The 19,129-nt window shown below is 39.9% G+C and overlaps 1 protein-coding gene across 6 annotated transcripts in view; it reads left to right on the forward strand.

Moving 5' to 3' along the window:
- The window catches only part of IGFL2 (IGF like family member 2), a 136,111-nt gene that overhangs the window by 62,174 nt on the left and 54,808 nt on the right, over positions 1-19,129 (forward strand). The window contains exons 1-2 of one of the 6 annotated variants that reach the window (XM_004061011.4): positions 8,188-8,318; positions 9,232-9,444. The exons of 1 other annotated variant lie outside the window; for it this stretch is intronic. In XM_004061011.4, the coding sequence (XP_004061059.1) occupies positions 9,393-9,444 (52 nt within the window). In that variant the 5' untranslated portion in view covers positions 8,188-8,318; positions 9,232-9,392. Of the gene's footprint in view, positions 1-8,187; positions 8,319-8,344; positions 8,705-9,213; positions 9,445-19,129 lie in introns of those variants that run through there. 4 more of the 6 variants (XM_063701469.1, XM_055369791.2, XM_055369793.2 and 1 more) reach the window with 4 other exon arrangements.

Raw genomic sequence — 19,129 nt, forward strand, 5'->3', positions numbered from 1 at the left:
AGGACAAGTAATAATGACACAGGGATCAATCCAAATGGAACATATAATAATTATGAATCTGAATATACCTAATTACTTAGCTTGAAAAAAGTAACTAAAATAAAAGTGGAAATAAGCAAGTTCACAACTGTGGTGAAAGACTTTAATACACTTTTTGGGATAGCTTATGTAATAAGGAGAACAAAAAATCAGAATGTGCTAAAAATTTGAACAATGCAACTAACACACATAACCAAACTTATATGTGTATATGTCTATATATATTTATATGTGTGTATATATTTATATGTGTATATGTATATATGTATATATAGTATGAGATACACATATATTTCACACACTCACACACACACACACACACACACACATTTTGAGACGGAGTTTCATTCTTGTCGCCCAGGCTGGAGTGCAGTGACATGATCTCAGCTCATTGCAACCTCCACCTCCTGGGTTCAAACGATTCTCCTGCCTCAGCCTCCTGAGTAGCTGGGATTACAGGTGTGCACCACCATGCTGGGCCAATTTTTGTATTTTTGGTAGAGACGGGGTTTCACCATGTTGGCCAGGTTGGTCTTGAACTGACCTCAGGTGATCCTACACACCTCAGCCTCCCGAAGTGCTGGAATTACAAGCATGAGCCACCACGCCCAGCCTATATCTATATCTATATCTATCTATCTATCTATCTATCTATATATATATATATCAAAATGGTAGAACTTACATGTTTTTCAAGTCTACATAGAACATTTACGCTAAATTGATCATATGTTGGGTCATAAAGAAAGTCTCAGCTTCCAGAGGATGAACATTATTAAAAGTAGGTTTTTGAGCTGGGCACAGCGGCACAAGCCTGTAATCCCAAATACTCAGGAGGCTAAGGTGGGAGGATCACTTGAGCCAAAGAGTTCAAGTCTAACGTAGGCAACATAGCGAGACCTCATCTCTGAAGAAAATGTTCTCTGGGACTCCCAGTTTCTAGTCAAGCATGTAAGAGGCTTGGAACTCATCACTCCATCTTAACAGAAAGTAAATACTGAACAAAGTAAAAAATTAACAACTCTTAGATAAGTGGGATCACAGAGCAAACTACTACCCTACGATTTGTTGAGACAGGCAGGTGGATACAGAGAATCAAAACTACTGCAACAGAAACCCATGACCAGAAACCCCTGTGGGAACCAGTACCAGGACAGGAAAACATGAAGTCTAATGAATGAATTCCTGGAGGCTCAGGGTGGAGCAGTCTGAGAATTAAAAACTCCAGGGGGCCCAGTCTAAGGGGAGCCTCTGCACTTTTCTAAGAGTTTTACCTCCAGGAACCCTATCAGGTTCTCACAGTGAACATGGGAGAAAAATCTCCTTCATGGTCTGGCATGAAGTGGGAAGGGGGAAAGTAACCGCTGTGAAACACACCAGAGTATTCTGTTCTTCTTAACAAGCTCTGCCATTAAGAGAAAGCATTTTACCAGAATCTAAATTATTAGGGTTTTATCAGAGCCTAAATGACCTGGAGGAAGAGAGTATTATTTTTATACAGGACAGTAAACAAGTATTCTTTGCTCTAAAGGGAAATCTTACCTCTATCTTCCAAGGCAGTTCACTACACAAACATCCTTGAAAAGAGTGTGGAACAAAAGGACAGTCAATGCCTCACTGCCAGGCCAGCAAAAATGCAAGAGATCCATGGGGAATTGTCTCTGACACCAACAAACCAATATTTTTGCAAAGTAAATAAACACATGAGCAAGGTGATAATAGTGTGCCGGAAAACGCTGCCCTGCTGCAATGGTGACTGTGATAGTCCCGGGTGTCTGGGAAGACACACCAGGATCACAGAGTGGGGCCTGGTTTTAGAAGAATGCAAATCTGGTCATGAGTTTCACTGCTTAAAATTATTGAACGACTCTCCACCATGTCTAGGATGGAACCCAGGCTCCCAGCTCATCCCACAAGGCCCTTCACTACCTGGGCCTGCCTTTCCCTCTAGCACCTTCTCCACCTACACACACGGTGGCCCTCCGTCATCCAGCTGAACAGCCACTCCTAGAAACACCCAGAACAGGCTTCAACAACATGACTCACCTACCAGCACCTGCTTGAAGCCCTCCTCACAGTAACTCTTAGTTCCCTTCAGGGTTTCTCCTTCTCCCCATCTTCCCACCCTGCTTCCAACTTCCCTCACTGATAGAGAATTAAGCACTCACTCTATGCATCCCACAGGACTCATGCTTACCTCTGTCATTGTCTTGCCATTGGTTAGTCTCCTGGGTATTTGCCCAACCCGAATTCACCCTAAATTATCAAAGATATGCATGCAAAGAACAAAACTTCTGTTTTTAAAAGTTACAAATAAAGTATCCTTCTCCTCCTTTTACCTCACCCCTCCCTTGCTCATTTGCCCTCCTCAGAGATCAGTGCTGTTAGCAGATTCTGGCTTCAGTACCTTTGAAGTTTCCAATAATACTCTCATAATTCTCTCTCATGACTTTAGGGACCCAGGTACACCATTACCAGTTGTGGAATTCTAAAAATTTACTTAACCTCTCTGAGCTACAGTTTCCTCTTTAAGCACAATGAAATAATGACTTACAAGCATCCAATAACGTAAATGTGTGTATAAAGTTCATGTAAACTGGGACCCCACACACACCCCTTATCATGCCAAGTGAATCCATCTTGGGAAGTATGTTGGATGGAAAATTTTCAGAATGTAGAAACTTGCATTCTATTATTTTAAGTGACAAAAATAATAATGTTCCTAGCCCAGTTAATACCACCAGGTAATTTCCTCAAACATTACAAAAATACTCTTAAAAAGCTTTCTAGCAGTCTATCCAGGGTTTCTACGTGAAATATAGCATTGAGAAGAGTTATTCTTTGTTAACATTTACTCACTGGTGAGTATGGGTATCTGAAGTAAGAAATATGTTGCGTAATATCTGAATCAAATTATCTATTCCTTCTGCAATGAAAAAACAATGCACTGTGATGTAATATAAATATACAAGTATGTTATCTATCTATGTTTAAATAATTATATGAAAGAGACTATTTAAATTGGACTTTAGTAGGTAGCACGACTGGTGGCTGACAGATATTATTACTGGGACCCATGCTGGGTGAAAGCCTCTGGAAAATGGTAGGGAAGATGAGAGATACTGCTCTGTATGTACAGACAAGCCCAGAGAGCTGCTGACATTGGCTAATTGCACTCTGCATCCTTTTGCCTGTACTTCTGCCAATTTAAAAGCTTCCACTGGCTTCTACATGCACATTATAACAGCTTTTGATACAGATAATCTCATTTAGCTTATCACTGTCAAGCCTTCACAGCAAATATTGTTATAGTGTAAGTTTATATAGTGAAGAATACCTGTACATTACAAAATGAGAGAAAATTTCATTTAACTCCTATAAATGCACTGGCTGTGTGAGGTTGCTGGGTGGAAATGCAGGGGTTGACTGTTACATGTTACTGCAGTTGATGTTTGAACAACACAGGCTTGAACTATGCAGGTCCATTTGTATTTTCTTCCACCTCTGCCACCCCTGAGACAGCAAGACCAATGCTTCTTCTTCCTCATCACCCTCATCAGTGTGAAGACAAGGATGAAGACCTTTATGATGATCCACTTCCACTGAACACATAGTAAATATATTTTCTCTTTCTCGTGATTCTTAATAACATGTTCTTTTCTCTATTTTACTTTATTGTAAGAATGTAGTGTATAACACATAGAATATACAAACTATGTATTAATTTACTGTTTATGTTATCAGTAAGGCTGCCCATCAACAGTAGGCTATTTGTAGTTACGTTTTTTGTTTTCTTCTTTTTTTTTGAGACAAGCGTCTCACTCTGTTACCTAGGATGGAGTGCAGTGGTGCAATCATGGCTCACTCCAGCCTTGAATTCCTGGGCTCAAGCAATCCTCCTGCTTCAGCCTCCCAAAGTACTGGGACTACAGGTGTGAGCCACCAGGCCCAGCCAGTAGTTACATTTTTAGGGAATCAAAAATTATATGCAGATTTTCAACTGCCCAAGGGTGTCAGCACCCCAATCCACACATTGTTCAAGAGTCAACTATATTATCAGATGGTATCGTTGGCAATAACAATAGCTCACATTTATAAACCCCTTCCCATTTGCCAGGCACTATAGATATTGTCTCTGCTCAAACCCCTCCAAGGGCTTCCCTGTGGCTCAGAGAATATCAAGATTGTGCACAGTGGCCTACTGAGCTATATAAACAGGCCCTTGGTCTACTGTGACCCATCACTTGCCACTTCACATTCCCTCATTCAGACCCAACACATGGCCTCTGTTATTTGTTGAGTGCCCCATGCAGGCAACCCCAACTGGGGCTAGAACCCCAGGGGATTCTTCCAGTAACCTGTGGGCCCACCCCTCACCTCTGTCAGGCCTCTGCTCAGAAAATAACTCATCACAGAGGCCTTCCCTGACCACCTTCACTTAGCATTGTTTACAGCAGGGGTTGGCATACTTTTTATGTAAAGAGTCAGGCTTTGCAAAACATAAGTCTCTTCTGCAACCACTCAGTTCTGCCATTGTAGTGAAGAAGCATGACGACAATACATGAATGAATGAGTGAATATGGCTGTGTTCCAGTAAAACCTTATTTATGGATACTGAAATGCCAACTTCATATAATTCATATAATTTCATATATTTTAAATGTGTCATGAAATGTTACTCCTCTTTTGATCTTTTTGACCATTGATACAACACAATTATTCTTAGCTTCTGGCAGTCGACCCTCAAGTCATGACTTGCTGATACCTGTCCACGTAATTCTCTATCTCCTAAACTCCTTTGTTATTTTTTCCATGGCATACATCATTGGTTGATATCGTATCATATCGTATCATATCATATCATATCTCATATCATATCATATCAAATATACTTACTCGATGTTTATTTTCTGTGTCTTCTAAACAAAATTAAACCCCTTATTTTGCTCACTGCTATATTCTTTGCAGCTAGAACAGCAGTTAGTATAAAATATGTATTCAAAATTATTTCTGAATAAATAAGTGAATACAAAGGTCAGTTTCCACACCCTGATTTTATTTTATTTAAAAACATACAGTAAGTTGACTGTTTTCTATGCACAACTTAATGGATTTAAACACAGGTATAGATTCATGTAGTCACGACCAAAATCAGGTTACAGAGCAGTTCCATCACCCCAAACCCAACCCCAACCCCTGGCATTCACTCTTTCCTATAGTTTTGCCTTTCCTGAGTGTCACAGGAAAGGCTAAGTTGATTCTTACCTATGTAATTGTTGAGACCAACTTCTTGTATCTGACATGGTGCCTTTGAGATCTTGCCAAGTCATGGTGTATGTAAATAGTTCCTTGTCTTTTTATTGCTCAAAAGTTTCCATTGTGTGTGTGTACCACGGTGTGTCTCCCATTTCCCCTGTTGATAGATATTTGAGTTGTTTCCACTTTTTTGCTATTACAAGTAAAATACTATGAACGATTGTGCTTTTTTGGTGGGAACATAAGTTTCATTTCTCTGGGATAAATACACAGGAGTGTGAATGATGGGTTGTATGGTAAATGTATAATTTTATAAAAACAGCCAAAATGTTTTTCGGAATTATATATATATACCATTTTCATTTCCATCAGTAAAATATGAGAAATTCAGTGTCTTTACTTGCTTGTTAGCACTTGGTATTGTCGATATTCTCTCTCTCTCTTTCATATATGTTTGTGTATAATTTCATAATATCTAAATACACATACTCCGGTACTTTTTCACTTACACCCCCAGTGGCCCTCCCTCGTCCAGTCCAACACAGTCAATCCTTGCAACACCCCAAACAGGCTTCCACACATGACTTACCTACCAGTGAATGACCCACTCACCAGATTAAAGCCCTCCTTCCAGTAACTCTTAGTTCCTTTCAGGGTTTCTTCTCTCCACCTTCCCATCTTGCTTCCAGCTTCCCTCACTGGTAGAGAATTAAGGACACACTCATATATGTGTGTGTGTGTGTGTGTGTGTATTTATTTATTTAATATATATATTTAAATTTTACCAATTCTAGTAGATGGGAGATAGTATCTCACTGGTTTTAATTTGTAGTTCCAGTATGGCTAATGGTGTTGAACAACTTCTCGTGTGCTTATTTGCTATCTGTATATCCTGTTTTGTAAAGCATCTGTTCAGATATTTTGCCGATGCTTAATGATTTTGTTTGTTGTTTCACTTTGAGTTTTGAGAGTTTTTCATATACTCTGGATTCAAGTCCTATGTTAGAGATGTGATTCACAGACACTTTCTGCAGTTGGTAGCTTGTCTGTTGCTTCACTTAACAATTTGTTCATCAAGTTTAACTTTAAAATTTTGATAAGTCCAATCTGTTTTTAAAAAATGGATAATGCTTTTGATGTCTTTTCCCAAGGTATAAATGTTTTCTCTGATGCCTTCTTCTTGAAATACGTAGTTTTACTTTTCATATCTAGACCATTTGGAGTTAACTTTTGTATAGAGTGTGAGCTTTGGTAGAAGTCTTCTTTTTTTTTTCATATGCATGCCCATTGTCTCACACCATTTGTTGAAATGACTATCTTTTCCCCCATTGAATTGCCTTTACATCTTTGCCAAAAGACAATTTACTATATTTGTTTGGGTTTATTTCTGGAACCTATTCTGTTCCTTTGTTCTATGTGTCTATCCATGTCTATCCATTTGCCAATACTACATTGTTGTCATTACTGTAGCTTGAGTAATTGTGAAATTGGATAGTGTGAGTCCTCTACCGTCTTTCCTCATCCAAAATTGTGTTGGCCATTCTAGTTTCCATTGCTTTTCTGTATAAATTCTAGAGTTATTTTGTTTCTCTCTCAGACAAATCCTGCTTGGGTTTGATTGGAATTGTGTTAAATCTGTAGATAATTTGGAAGGAATTGGCATCTTACCTAAATTACAGATTCCAAACCACGACATGATATACCACTCTGTATTTAAGGTTTCCTTGAATACTTTAATCGTACACATCCTTTACATGTTCTCCTAGATTTACAGTATACCAGTTCAGTTTTTGGGGAGGGGGGTATTGTAAATGGCATTTTTTTTCTTTAAATTATTGTATCCACTAGTTCTTGCCAGTATAAAGGAATACAATTGACTTTTGTGTGTTAACTTCATACCCTACAACCTTTCTAAATTCACTTATCAGGTCCAGAACTCTTCTACTAACAATGCACTTTTATAAAGCCCTAACACCTCTCCTGATCTCTGTCTCACCCTCCCACCCGTCTCACTGTGGGATGGGAAGGAAGTCAATGGAAAACACAGGAGTGCATTCTAATAATAGCCCACATGCTATCCCGTGACACAAATAATAGTGATGGTGACAATAAAATAACAGTAAGAAACACAGAAGGAGCGTTTCCTTGGACAAAGCACTCCAGAAACAACAACAAAAAGGGGCTGCCTTTCCATCTATTCTATGAATCCCAGATGTCTATTCTATCACTGTCTGTTCCTTTTCTGTTCTCCCTGGCAGGGTTTTTACAGCCCCTGCTCTTTTTCTAGATTATGCTGCATCTTCACAGTTTCCCCTAAATGACTCTGAAGAATTATAGACAGTGCTGTCTACAATTATAATAATGGATATGGTGGTCCATTTCCAAGACAAAGTACCTCAGATAGGCTGAGGCCCACAAACTATGGAAGGACAGAATATACTAGGCCCATAGCTGGTGCATGCTTGTCGGGGTCCCCTTAGTTACCCTCTCCCAAACCAGAGTTTAGTCTAGAATGAAAGTTTACTAGCCAGCAAAATAGCTCACTTTATCTATTCTTATCAGCTTGCCTGACTGCCTAGGTCATAAGTCAAATACTTGAAAAGCCCTGGAGCTGGCTTTGATTGCAGTGCATTATAGGCTGCAACAAAATGCAGTGAGACAATCCTAAAGAAAACACCTAAAAGCCTCAACCCAGCAACCAATAGGCGACGTCTGGGAAGATTGTGACCCCATCGTACTTAGCCTACGAGGAACCAGGGGAGAGACTTGTGCACTAGGGGATAAATTGCTTGTTGTAACCGTACTGGGTGTGCCTGCCTACCAGACGTTCAATCTTGCAAGACCGTCATTAAAAGTCTTGCTTCCACTGTTTTCTGTGTCTCTGAGTCCATTCTTTGGGTTTGGACGGGTGCGTTTGTTTCTCATAGTGCAGGTCTGGAGCTGGACTGAGATGGGGAGTAGAGGGACCCCTTGAAACTTCAGGGTGGATGAATATGAAGTTTCATCACCAGCTGTGATGTTTGGTGAGTAGTATGCTCTCAGGTAAGTGAGAGCCAAGGAGTCTCTTTCAAGTCGCTTTGCCGTGGGCAGAGTTCAAAGAATGACACTCACTCACGGCTTTGAAAGGTTCTAGGGAAGCCTTTACTCTGAGATTTCGAGAGGTCTGAGAAGGTAGCAGCCACTTGGAACAGGTCCAGGAACATCTTACTAAGCTGTTGATGCAGTTTTTTCTTATGCTTTCTGTGGCTTCTCATGCCCCACCCTTTCCAAGAGGCCAGTGCTTCTGGGCACCTCCCTAAATGTGGATAAGTTCATAGCCTACGTAAGTCCCTGTATAAAGTCGCTGACCCATTTGCACTGCTGCTGTCCCATCAGCTGCTCTGAAGCTCCATGGTGCCCAGAATCTTCGGTAAGGTAACCCTTGCCCCAGGTTGAGCTAATGCCTACTGTTATCCCTAATGTACCTCTGAACCTCAAACTTAATTCTCTCTTCCCTGTTTAATTCTTGGTTTCCCACCTCATAATCACCCGTGTCCTCTCTGACTGCATTGCAATCTCTCTTCCCCACCTGCAAATTCCAGAAGCTTAACCCTTTCCAGAGCCCTCCCTGCATTTCTTCACCTGCCAAGCCCAATGCCCAGAACCTGCACACAGAGTCAGTCCCAAAATCTGCTCTGAGCTGTTACAGCAACCAAAGAAACTCAGAGACATCATCTTGTGCCCCATGAGCATGATCTGGTGACCCCAGAATCACTGTCATTCTTCTCTCAGCTGATCTTTATTTTTGAACTCCTGGGCTCAGACTCAGAAGGGACCATAGGTGAGAATGGGTGTGGTGAGTGGAGGGAGAAGAAAGGAGGTAGGATTATAGCACTGTGGATAGGGTTGGGGGCTCCTAGAGGTCCCCTGCCAGCTCATCAGCTCTGACTCTTCCAGATATTGGACTGTGGTTGTGCCAGTTGACACTGAGGAGTGGAGACTAGATCTGCAATCTGTTGGGACTGTGATGAGGGGATCATCCTGCCCTCGAACCAGACCCAGCCCTGTAGCCCAGGCACTATTGCCTGGAGTTCCTGGGCTCTCAGCGCCAGGAAATCATGAGGTTCAGTGTCTCAGGCATGAGGACCGACTACCCCAGGAGTGTGCTGGGTAAGTAAGGGCAGCCCAGGCAGTGGACTGAGTTTTGTTGTGTGTATTCCATCAAGATGAGCAATGCCTGCTGTGTTCACTAACTTCTTTTTGGGCAACCATCTCTCTCTCTCCCTCTCTCTCTTCTCTCTCTCTCTCTTTCTCTCTCCCTCTCTTTCTCTCTCCCTCTCTTTCTCTCTCTCTCTCTTTTCTCTCTCTCCCTTTTTTCTCTCTCTCTCTTTCTCTTTCCCTCTCCCCCCTCACCCTTTCCACCTCTCCCCCTCTTCCCCTCTCCCCCTTCCCCTCTCCGCCTCCCCCTCCCCATCTCCCTGTGTCCCTCTGTCTCACATCCCCCTCTCTTCTCTTCCCCTCTCCCCTCCCTGTCTTTTCCCTCCTCTCCTTCCTTCTCTTCCTTTCTCTCTCAAGTTGAAGGAAGAGTAGCTCAGTCATCTTCCAGAATTGCTTTTTAGCTCCGAGTCACCTGGCTCCACAGCCCCCGACCACCGCATGCCCATTTAGCTGTTCCTCCCCTTCCCCTCCACCCTCACCCTTGGCAACCACCAGTCAGCTTTCTGTCTCTATGGATTTACCTATCTGGGACATTTCATATAAATGGAATCACAGCATTTATAAGTGACCTTTCGTGTAACTTTTTTTTTAACTTAATGTTTTCAAGGCATATCCCCATTATAGAATTTATTAGTACTTCATTCCTTTTTACAACTGAATAAATTCAATTGTATCCATGTATCAGCATTCATTTATCCATTCATCTGTTGATGGACACTTGGGCTGTTTCCACCATTTGGCTATTGTGAATAGTGCTGTTACAAACATATGTATATGTGTATTTGCTTGAGAACCTGTTTTCAGTTATCTTGAGTGTACACATAGGAGTGGAATTGCTGTGCCACATGGTAATTCTGTTTAACTTTTTGAGGAACTGGCAAACTGTTTTCCACAGAGCTGCATCAATTACATTCCCACCAGCAGTGTCTGAGGGCTCACATTTCTCTCCAGATTCTTCAACCTTTGTTATTTTCTATTTTCCTGTTTATTACAGTCATCTGGGTGGGTGGGTGTGATATCCTGTGTAGTTTTAATTTGTGTTTCCTTGGTAAATAACGATGCTGAGTGTCTTTTCCATGTGCTTATTGGCCATTTGTATTCCTTTTTGAGAAAAAGTTTATTCAGATTTGTCCATGTTTAAATTGGGTTATTTATTTTATTATTATTTAGTTGTAAGAGTTTTAGAAGATATGCTGGATACTCATCCCTTATCATATATATAATTTGCAAATACTTTCCTCATTATGTGGATTGTGTTCATTTCCTTGATGCTATTGCTTGCAGTGCATAGGTTTTTAATTTTTGATGAAGTCTATTCTTTCTTTTCTCTCTTGTGCTTTTGGTGTAATATCTAAGAAAATATTACCTAACTCAAGGTCATTAAGACTTACTTGTATGTTTTCTGCTAGGAATCTTTTTAAGAAGTTGACAAAGAATAATTGTGTATATTTATGGGGTAAAATATGATGATTTAATGTATGTTTGCCTTGTTAAATGATAAATCAAATTAATTACCATATCTACCAGCTAATATACTTATTACTTTTTGTCACTAGAACATTTAAAATATACTCTTCAGCAATTTTGAAATATACAACACACCATTTGTTTTTTTAAGAGGCAGGGTCTCACTCTGATGCCCAGTCTGGAGTGCAGTGGTGTGATCACAGCTCACTGCACCCTCTACCTCTGAGGCTCAAGTGATCCTTCCACCTCAGCACCCAAGTAGCTGAGACCACAGGCACGCACCACCACACCATGCTAATTTTGTTTTTCATAGAGACGATGTCTCACTGTGTTGCCCAGGCCGGTCTCCAACTTGTAGGCTTAAGCAACCCTCCTCCTTGGCCTCCCAAAGTGCTGGGATTGCAGGTATGAGCCATCACGTCTAGCCCACAATACACTATTATTTATTATAGTCACCGTGCCCTGCAGTGGATCTCTAAAACCTATCTTTCGTGTCTAACTGTAACTTCATATCGTTTGCTTATCTCCCTGTTGCCCATCTGCCCACACCAATCCTCTGGTAACTGCCTTTCTCTCTACTTCTATGAGTTCAACTCTTTTAGATTCTACATACAAGTGAGATGGTGTGGTATTTGTCTTTCTGTGGGTTGCTTATTTTACATTTCTGCTAAGAGTTTTATATGTTCGCTCTTGTATTTAGGTCTGTGATACATTTTGAGTTAATCCTTGTGTATGGCATGAGGAAGAGATCCTCTTTCTGCCCACTCTTTTGTGTATGAATATACAGTTTTCCCAGCACCATTTGTTGAAAAATCATTTGTTCCCTTACTTCATAGTCCTAGCACTTTTGTTGAAATTTGATTTCAACAAATCTAAGGGTTTATTTTCTGACTGTTAGTTTTATTCATTGATCTATATGTCTATCCTGTGTGTCAGCTCCTACACTGTCACTATAGCTTTGTGGTAAGCTTTGAAATCATGAAGTATCAATTCTACAATTTTGTTCTTTTTCAAGATCGTTTTAGTTATTCTCGGTCCTTTATGTTTCAATATGAGTTTTAGGATCAACTGATTAATTTCCTCAGAGAAGGCTGGGTGCTGTGGCTCACGCCTGTAATCCCAGCACTTTTGGAGGCCAAGGCAGGTGGATGGCTTGATCTCAGGCGTTAAGAGACCAGCCTGGGCCATATGGTGAGACCCCATCGCTACCAAAAAATGCAAAAAATTAGCCAGGCATGCGGTGTGCGTCTGTAGTCCCAGCTACTTGGGAGGCTGAGGTGGGAGGATCACTTAAGCCTGTGAGGCGGAGGTTGCAGTGAGTCATGATCACGCCACTGCACTCCAGCCTGGGTGACAGAGTGACACTTCATCTCACAAAAGTTCTTTGATATGGATTGCATTGATTCTATAGATCAATTTGGGATTTTTGGCACCTGAACAGTATTAAGTCTTCCAATTTGCGAACATGGATGTATTTCCATTTATTTACATATTCTTAATTCTTTTCAACAATGTTTTGTTGTTTTTAATGCACAAATCTTGCACCTCTTCTGTTCAATTTATTCATAAGTATTTTATTCTCTTTGGTACGTGGAATTATATTCTTAATTTCATATTTAGATGGTTTTTTACTAGTGTATACAATTGCTTTTTATATGTTGATCTCTTTTATCTTACAATCCTGTTGAGTTTTTCTGTTAGTCTTTAGGTCATAGTAGCTTCCTTAGGTTTTTTTTTTTTTTCTTTTTCTTTTTTGAGACAGAATCTCACTCTATCATGCAGGGTGGCGTGCAGTGGTGTGATCATAGCTCAATGCAGCTTCGAACTCCTGGGCTCAAGTAATCCTCCTGCCTCAGCTTCCTGAGCAGCTAGAACTACAGGCATGTGCCACCATCGCTGGCTAATTTTTTTATGTTTTTATTTTTATACAGATGGGGTCTCGCTATGTTGACCAAGCTGGTTTCAAACTTCTGACCTCAAGTGATCCTCCCCACTTGGTCTCCCAAAATGCTGGGATTACAGGAGTGAGCCACTGTGCCTGGTCCTTAGGATTTTTAACATACAAAATCATGTCATTTGCAAATAGAAATCATTTTACTTTATCTTTCTCAGTCTAAATTCATTTTATCTTCTTGCCTAACTTTCATGGCTTGAACCGCCAATGCTATCTTGAATAGAGTGGTAAGAGTGGATATACTTGTCTTGTCCCTGATATTAGGGGGAAAGTATTCAGTCGTTCACAATTAAGTATGATGTTAGCTGTGAGTTTATTGTAGATGCTCTTTAACAGGTTGAGGAAATTCTCTTCTATTCCTAGTTTGTTCTTTGTATTTTATCATGAAAGAGTGTAGATTTTGTCAAATGCTCTTTCAGTATCATTTGAGAGAATTACGTGTCTCCCTCCTATAGTTTAGTAAGATGGTGTATTATATTAATTGATTTTCATATGTTGAACCAACTTTGCATCCGTGGGATAAATCCACTTGGTCATGGCGTATCGTTCTTTATATATGCTGCTGGATTTGGTTTGCTATGTTTTGTTGAGGATTTTTGAACTTACATTCATAAGAGATGTTGGTCTGTAGTTTTTTTTCCTTGTGATGTCTTTGTCTGGTTTTGGTATCAGGGTAATACAGGCCTCAGAATAGACTGGAAAGTTGTGTTTGGTTTTTTTGAAAAGTTTGTGAATGATTGGTATTAAGCCTTCTTTAATTGTTTTGTAAAATTCACCATCTGGGTCTGGATGGGCATTTCCCATGTATGGGTATTCCCCTTTCTCTGCATCCTTGCCAGCATCTGTTATTTCTTGTCTTTTTGATAAAAGCCATTTTAACTGAGATGAGGTATCTTATTGTGGTTTTGATTTGCATTTCCCTAATGTAAGTAATGTTGAACATTTTTTCATATACTTTTTTCATATACTTGAGTGTTTGTATGTCTTCTTTTGAGAACTAGGTATTCAGATCTTTTGCCCATTTTAAAATCAGATTCTTTATTTTTCCCAGCAATACAATTATGTACATATTGTTTTATGCCATTACTTTTAAGACCAGTTAAGAGAAGAAAGGATAAGAAATGAGCAATTATACTGTTTTAATAAGTAGTTACAAGTTATATAATTGCTTATATTATTACACAATTCTATTTTATTAGTGCTCTCCAGAGGGTGCAGCCTTGGGCATGAGTGCTGGATCGCTAACTACTCCAGATAATTATGGTTTTAGCTGGGTTCTTTTTTTGGGGTAGCTTTTGCCTTTTTATTACAAATTATATATGTGTGTATATATATATATATATTATTTTTACTTTAAGTTCTGGGATTCATGTGCTGAACATGCAGGTTTGTTACATGTGCCATGGTGGTTTGTTTCACCTATCAACCCGTCATCTAGGTTTTAAGCCCCGCATGCATTAGGTATTTGTCCTAATGTGCTGCTTCCCTTTTCCCCCAAGCCCCTGACAGGCCCCTGGGTGTGATGTTCCCCTCCCTGTGTCCATGTGTTCTCACAGTTCAACTCTCACTTCTGAGTGAGAACATGTGGTGTTTAGTTTTCTGTTCCTGTGTTAGTTTGCTGAGGATGATGGTTTCCAGCTTCATCCATGTCCCTGCAAAGGACAGGAACTCATTCTTTTTTTACTATTTTTTCCTGATGTTTCTGTTAAGCTTCTGGCCCGTCTGCCTCTGTTGGTATCACTTGCATCTGTTAGACTCCTCTAATTGTTAATTGATTGCTCTATTCTTTTTAATAGGCCTGTGGGCTGCTTAATGTCTAACCCTTTTGCCAAGACAAAGTGTTGCCAGGGTTTGAGGCTGTCTCTGACGCCAGGAGGAGGGCCCTTCTTAGTTATCTCTTTTTCTGATTTTCTCTGTTAAGCTTCTGCCTGGATTTTTGGGTTTTGTTTTGTTTTGTTTTGTTTTTGACGGAGTCTCGCTCTGTCGCCCAGGCTGGAGTGCAGTGGCGTGATCTCAGCTCACTGCAACCTCTGCCTCCTGGGTTCACGCCATTCTCCTGCCTCAGCCTCCCAAGTAGCTGGAACTACAGGCACCCGCCACCACGCCTGGCTAATTTTTTTTGTATTTTTTTTTTAGTAGAGACGGGGTTTCACCGTGCTTGCCGGGATGGTCTGGATCTCCTGACCTCGTCATCTGCCCGCCTCAGCCTCCCAAAGTGCTGGGATTACAGGCGTGAGCCACTGCGCCCAGCTGGTCTTTTTGTTTCTTGTTACTACTGTCATGGAATTACCACCCTCTTCTTGGTTTTTTAGCACCAAAATTTCAGATATTTTTGTACAGTGTTCTTAGGCATGAACTTCTCCACACTCTTTTCAAGAAAAGCCAGTTTTAGGGAGACTTGTGGAGCTCTCTGTTCTGATGGCCTCCCTCTCCCCCGGGCAGAACCGCTGAGCCACTGGACTGGAGCTGGTGTCAGGGACAGCAGCCAGCTTCTCCTGCAGCGATGTCTTTCCTCTACAGCTAGAACACTGGGAGGGGGTGGTAGCTGCTCCTCTTCTCGGTTTGCCCTTTCTTGTGTGGAACCTCTGCCCCATGAGTGAACTCAGGCAGGATCAGTGAAGCCCAGTGTGCTTCACCTGCTAAACTTGGCGTGGAACTTCCATGCTAGGAGGAGGGGCTGGATGGGAGAAGGAGCCCTGGTGCTGTAAGCCACAATTTCTAACTAATATAGCACATCCGCAACATGGAGACAGCAGGATAAAAGATGCTGGTGCACTGCCCTTTCTGGACTGAAACTGTAGCCCTAGGCTGGGAGCTGGGGAGAGGTGGAGTCCCATTTTCTTGTCCGTGACTACCCAGCATAGAGCTTCAGTTACACAGAGTTGGCTGGGGATGTGGGGAATAGGGATAATTTGTGGCTTAAATGCCCTCAGACTCTCGCTGCTCTATACAGATTGAGTGGAATTTCTTGAATAAACATTTCTTTATTTGCTGTATGCCCTTAGGACAATTTCCTGAGACTTAACTAGTTGTTTTTATAAAAAAAATAATTTTCGTCAGTTAAATGGTTGTTTTGCCGGGAGGAAGGCACCCATGCTCTTCACACTGACTTCTGGAAGTCCTGCTTTATAGTTTGAAATATTTTGCATTTAAGTCTATGATCCATTTCAAATTAATTTTCACATTTTGTGTGAGATAAGGGTCAAGATACATTCCCCCCCAATATAGATATCTATTAAAAGGACTAATCTTTGCCTGGTGAGTTGTAGTGGTACAATTATCATAAATCACTGATTGTCTGTGTGTGGATCTGTATCTGAACTCTGTTTCATTCCATTGATAAAATTATTTATCTTTTGCAATACCACGCTCTAAATTATTATAGTTTTATGAAACTTCCTGATCTGTTAGGGTAAGTCATATAACTTTGTTTAGTTTCTTCAATATTGTATTGGCTATCTTGTCATTTTCATTTTCTGGTAATTTTTTAAAAAATATGTATAGAGTCAGGGTGTCACTGTGTTGCCCAGGCTGGTCTTGAACTCCTGGGATCAAGCAATCCTCTTGCCTCAGCCTCCCAAAGTGCTAGGATTACAGGTGTGAGCCACCGTGCCCAACCATCACTTTCTGATAAATTTTAGAATCACTTTGTTAACTTATACAAAACCTTGCTGTAATATTTATTGAATTTGCATTGAATTTATCGATCAATTTGGGGAACACTGACATCTTTGTTATATTGAGTCTTCCAAAGCATAAACATGGTATGTTTCCCATTTACTTAGGTGTTCTTTAGTATCTTTCAGCAGAGTTTTGCAGAGGTTTCTCACCTTTCTTTAGATTTAATTCTAGGTATTTGTTATTTTTGATATCATTGTAAATGGTAATGGAGAATTGGCTTCTATCTAGAGCCGTAAAACAAACCTCAACAAGTTCTAAAGTATTGAAGTTTAACAGAGTAAGTTGTCTGACCATAATTTGATCAAGCTAATGACTACAGAAAGATCTCCAAGCACTTGGAAGCTAAGCAACACAACTCTAAATAACTCATAGTTTAAAGATGAGTCTCAAAGATTTTTAAAACTATATTTAACTTAATGAAATGAAAATACAATATATCAAAATTTATGGAACATATATAAAGCAGTGCTAAGTGTGAAACTTATTGTGCTAAATAGTTGTATTAGAAAAAAGGAAAAATCCATAATCTAAGCTCCCACATCAAGAAGCTAGGAAAAAATAAAAGAGCAAAATAAACCCAAAGCAAGAAGGAAGGAAGGAAATAATAAAGAGGAGAGCAGGAGTCGATAAAATTGAAAACAGAAAAACAGCCTAGAAAATCAATGAAATAAAGAGTTAATTCTTTGAAAAGATCAATAATCTTTTGATAGTTTTAGCAAAACTCTCAAAAATTCAAAGAGAAGACACAAATTGTCAGTATCAGGAATGAGACAGGAGATATAGGTTTTGCAGACACTAAAAGAATAATAGTGGAAAACTAGGAATAACTCTACACAATTTGACAACTTAGATGAAATGGACCACCCATTTAAAAGCACAAATGATCACAACACACCCAATATGAAATACATCATTTTAGTAGCCTTATAACTATTAAGGAAATAGAATTCAGAATTTAAAATATCTCCTAAAAAGGAAATCTCCAAGCCCAGATGGTTGCACTTGAGAATCTAACAAATGTTTAAAAAGAAATTGACACCGATTCTGCACAATCTCATCCAGAGAATAGAATAGGAGGGAATTCAATTCATTTCATAAAATCAGAGTTATTTTGCTACTAAAATCATAAAAAGACAAACAAGAACAATGACAACAACAAAGCAATGAAACTATAGACCAATATCCTTCATGCAAAAATCCTTGACAAAATATTTGTAAATTAAATTCAGCAATATAAAAAAATACTTACACATCATGCCTATGTAGGGCTTATTCCAGAATGTAAGCCTGGCAGAATATTTCAAAAATCACTTTCAGTGTAATCCATCATATTAACATGCTAAACAAGAAAAATGACATGATCACATCAATTGATGCTGAAAAAGCATCTGATAAAATTTAACACCCATTAGTGATTTTAAAAACTCCCAGAAAAACAGGAATAGGGGGAATTTCCTCAACTCGATAAAGTCCATCTACAAAAACCCTACAACTAATATAATAAGTAATGGTGAAAAAGTGAATGCTTTCCACCTAAGACTGAGCAAAGGAGAGGAAGTCTGCTTTCACCATTCTTATTCAGTGTATTGCTGGACATTCTAACCAGGGCAATAAGTCAAGGAAAAAAAGAATTAAAATTTATACAGATTGGAAAGTAAGCAATAAAACTGTTCCTATATTTGTAGGCCACACAACTGTCTATGTAAACAGTCCTAAGGAATCTAAAAATGTACTCCTATAACTAATAAGTGAGTTTAGCAAGGTTTCAGAATGCAAGATCAACATAGAAAAAATCAATCGTGTTTCTTTATACCAATAATGAACATGTGGACATTGAAATTAATAACAAAATAGCACCTGCAATTGTTCAAAAATGAAAAAGGTGTAAATCTAACAAAACATGTACAGGACTTATATGCTGAAAATTACAAAATGCTCCTGAAAGAAATAAATGGAGAGACATGCCATTTTCATGGATTGTAAAACTCAACTAGTAAAGATGTTAGTTCCCCCCAAATTGATTGCAATTTATATTTTATTTTATTTTGAGACAGAGTGTCACTCTGTCACCTAGACAGGAGTGCAGTGGCGCGATCTTGGCTCACTGCAAACCTCCGCCTCCCGGGTTCAAGTGATTCTCCTGCCTCAGGCCCCCTAGTAGCTGGGATTACAGGTGCGCACTACCATGCCTGGCTAATTTTTTTGTATTTTTAGTAGAGATGGGGTTTCACCCTGTTAGCCAGGACGGTCTTGATCTCCTGACCTTGTGATCCACCCACCTTGGCCTCCCAAAGTGCTAGGATTACAGGTGTGAGCCACCGCGCCCGGCCTGATTGCAATTTCTATCAAAATCCCAGCAAGATTTTATTTTTGGGGGGGCGAGTGGGTATAGACAAGATTCTATATATGGAAAGGCAGAGGAACTAGAATAGCTAAAACAGTTTTGACACTTGTACCTTTTCTTGTTAATTTCGTGTACAACTTTTCTTGAATAACCAAGCTGGCAGGTGAGGCTCATCAAGAATATCCAGATTC

This window comes from Gorilla gorilla, chromosome 20 (genome assembly GCF_029281585.2).
Source record: "Gorilla gorilla gorilla isolate KB3781 chromosome 20, NHGRI_mGorGor1-v2.1_pri, whole genome shotgun sequence".
In the NCBI taxonomy this organism is placed as follows: Eukaryota; Metazoa; Chordata; class Mammalia; order Primates; family Hominidae; genus Gorilla; species Gorilla gorilla.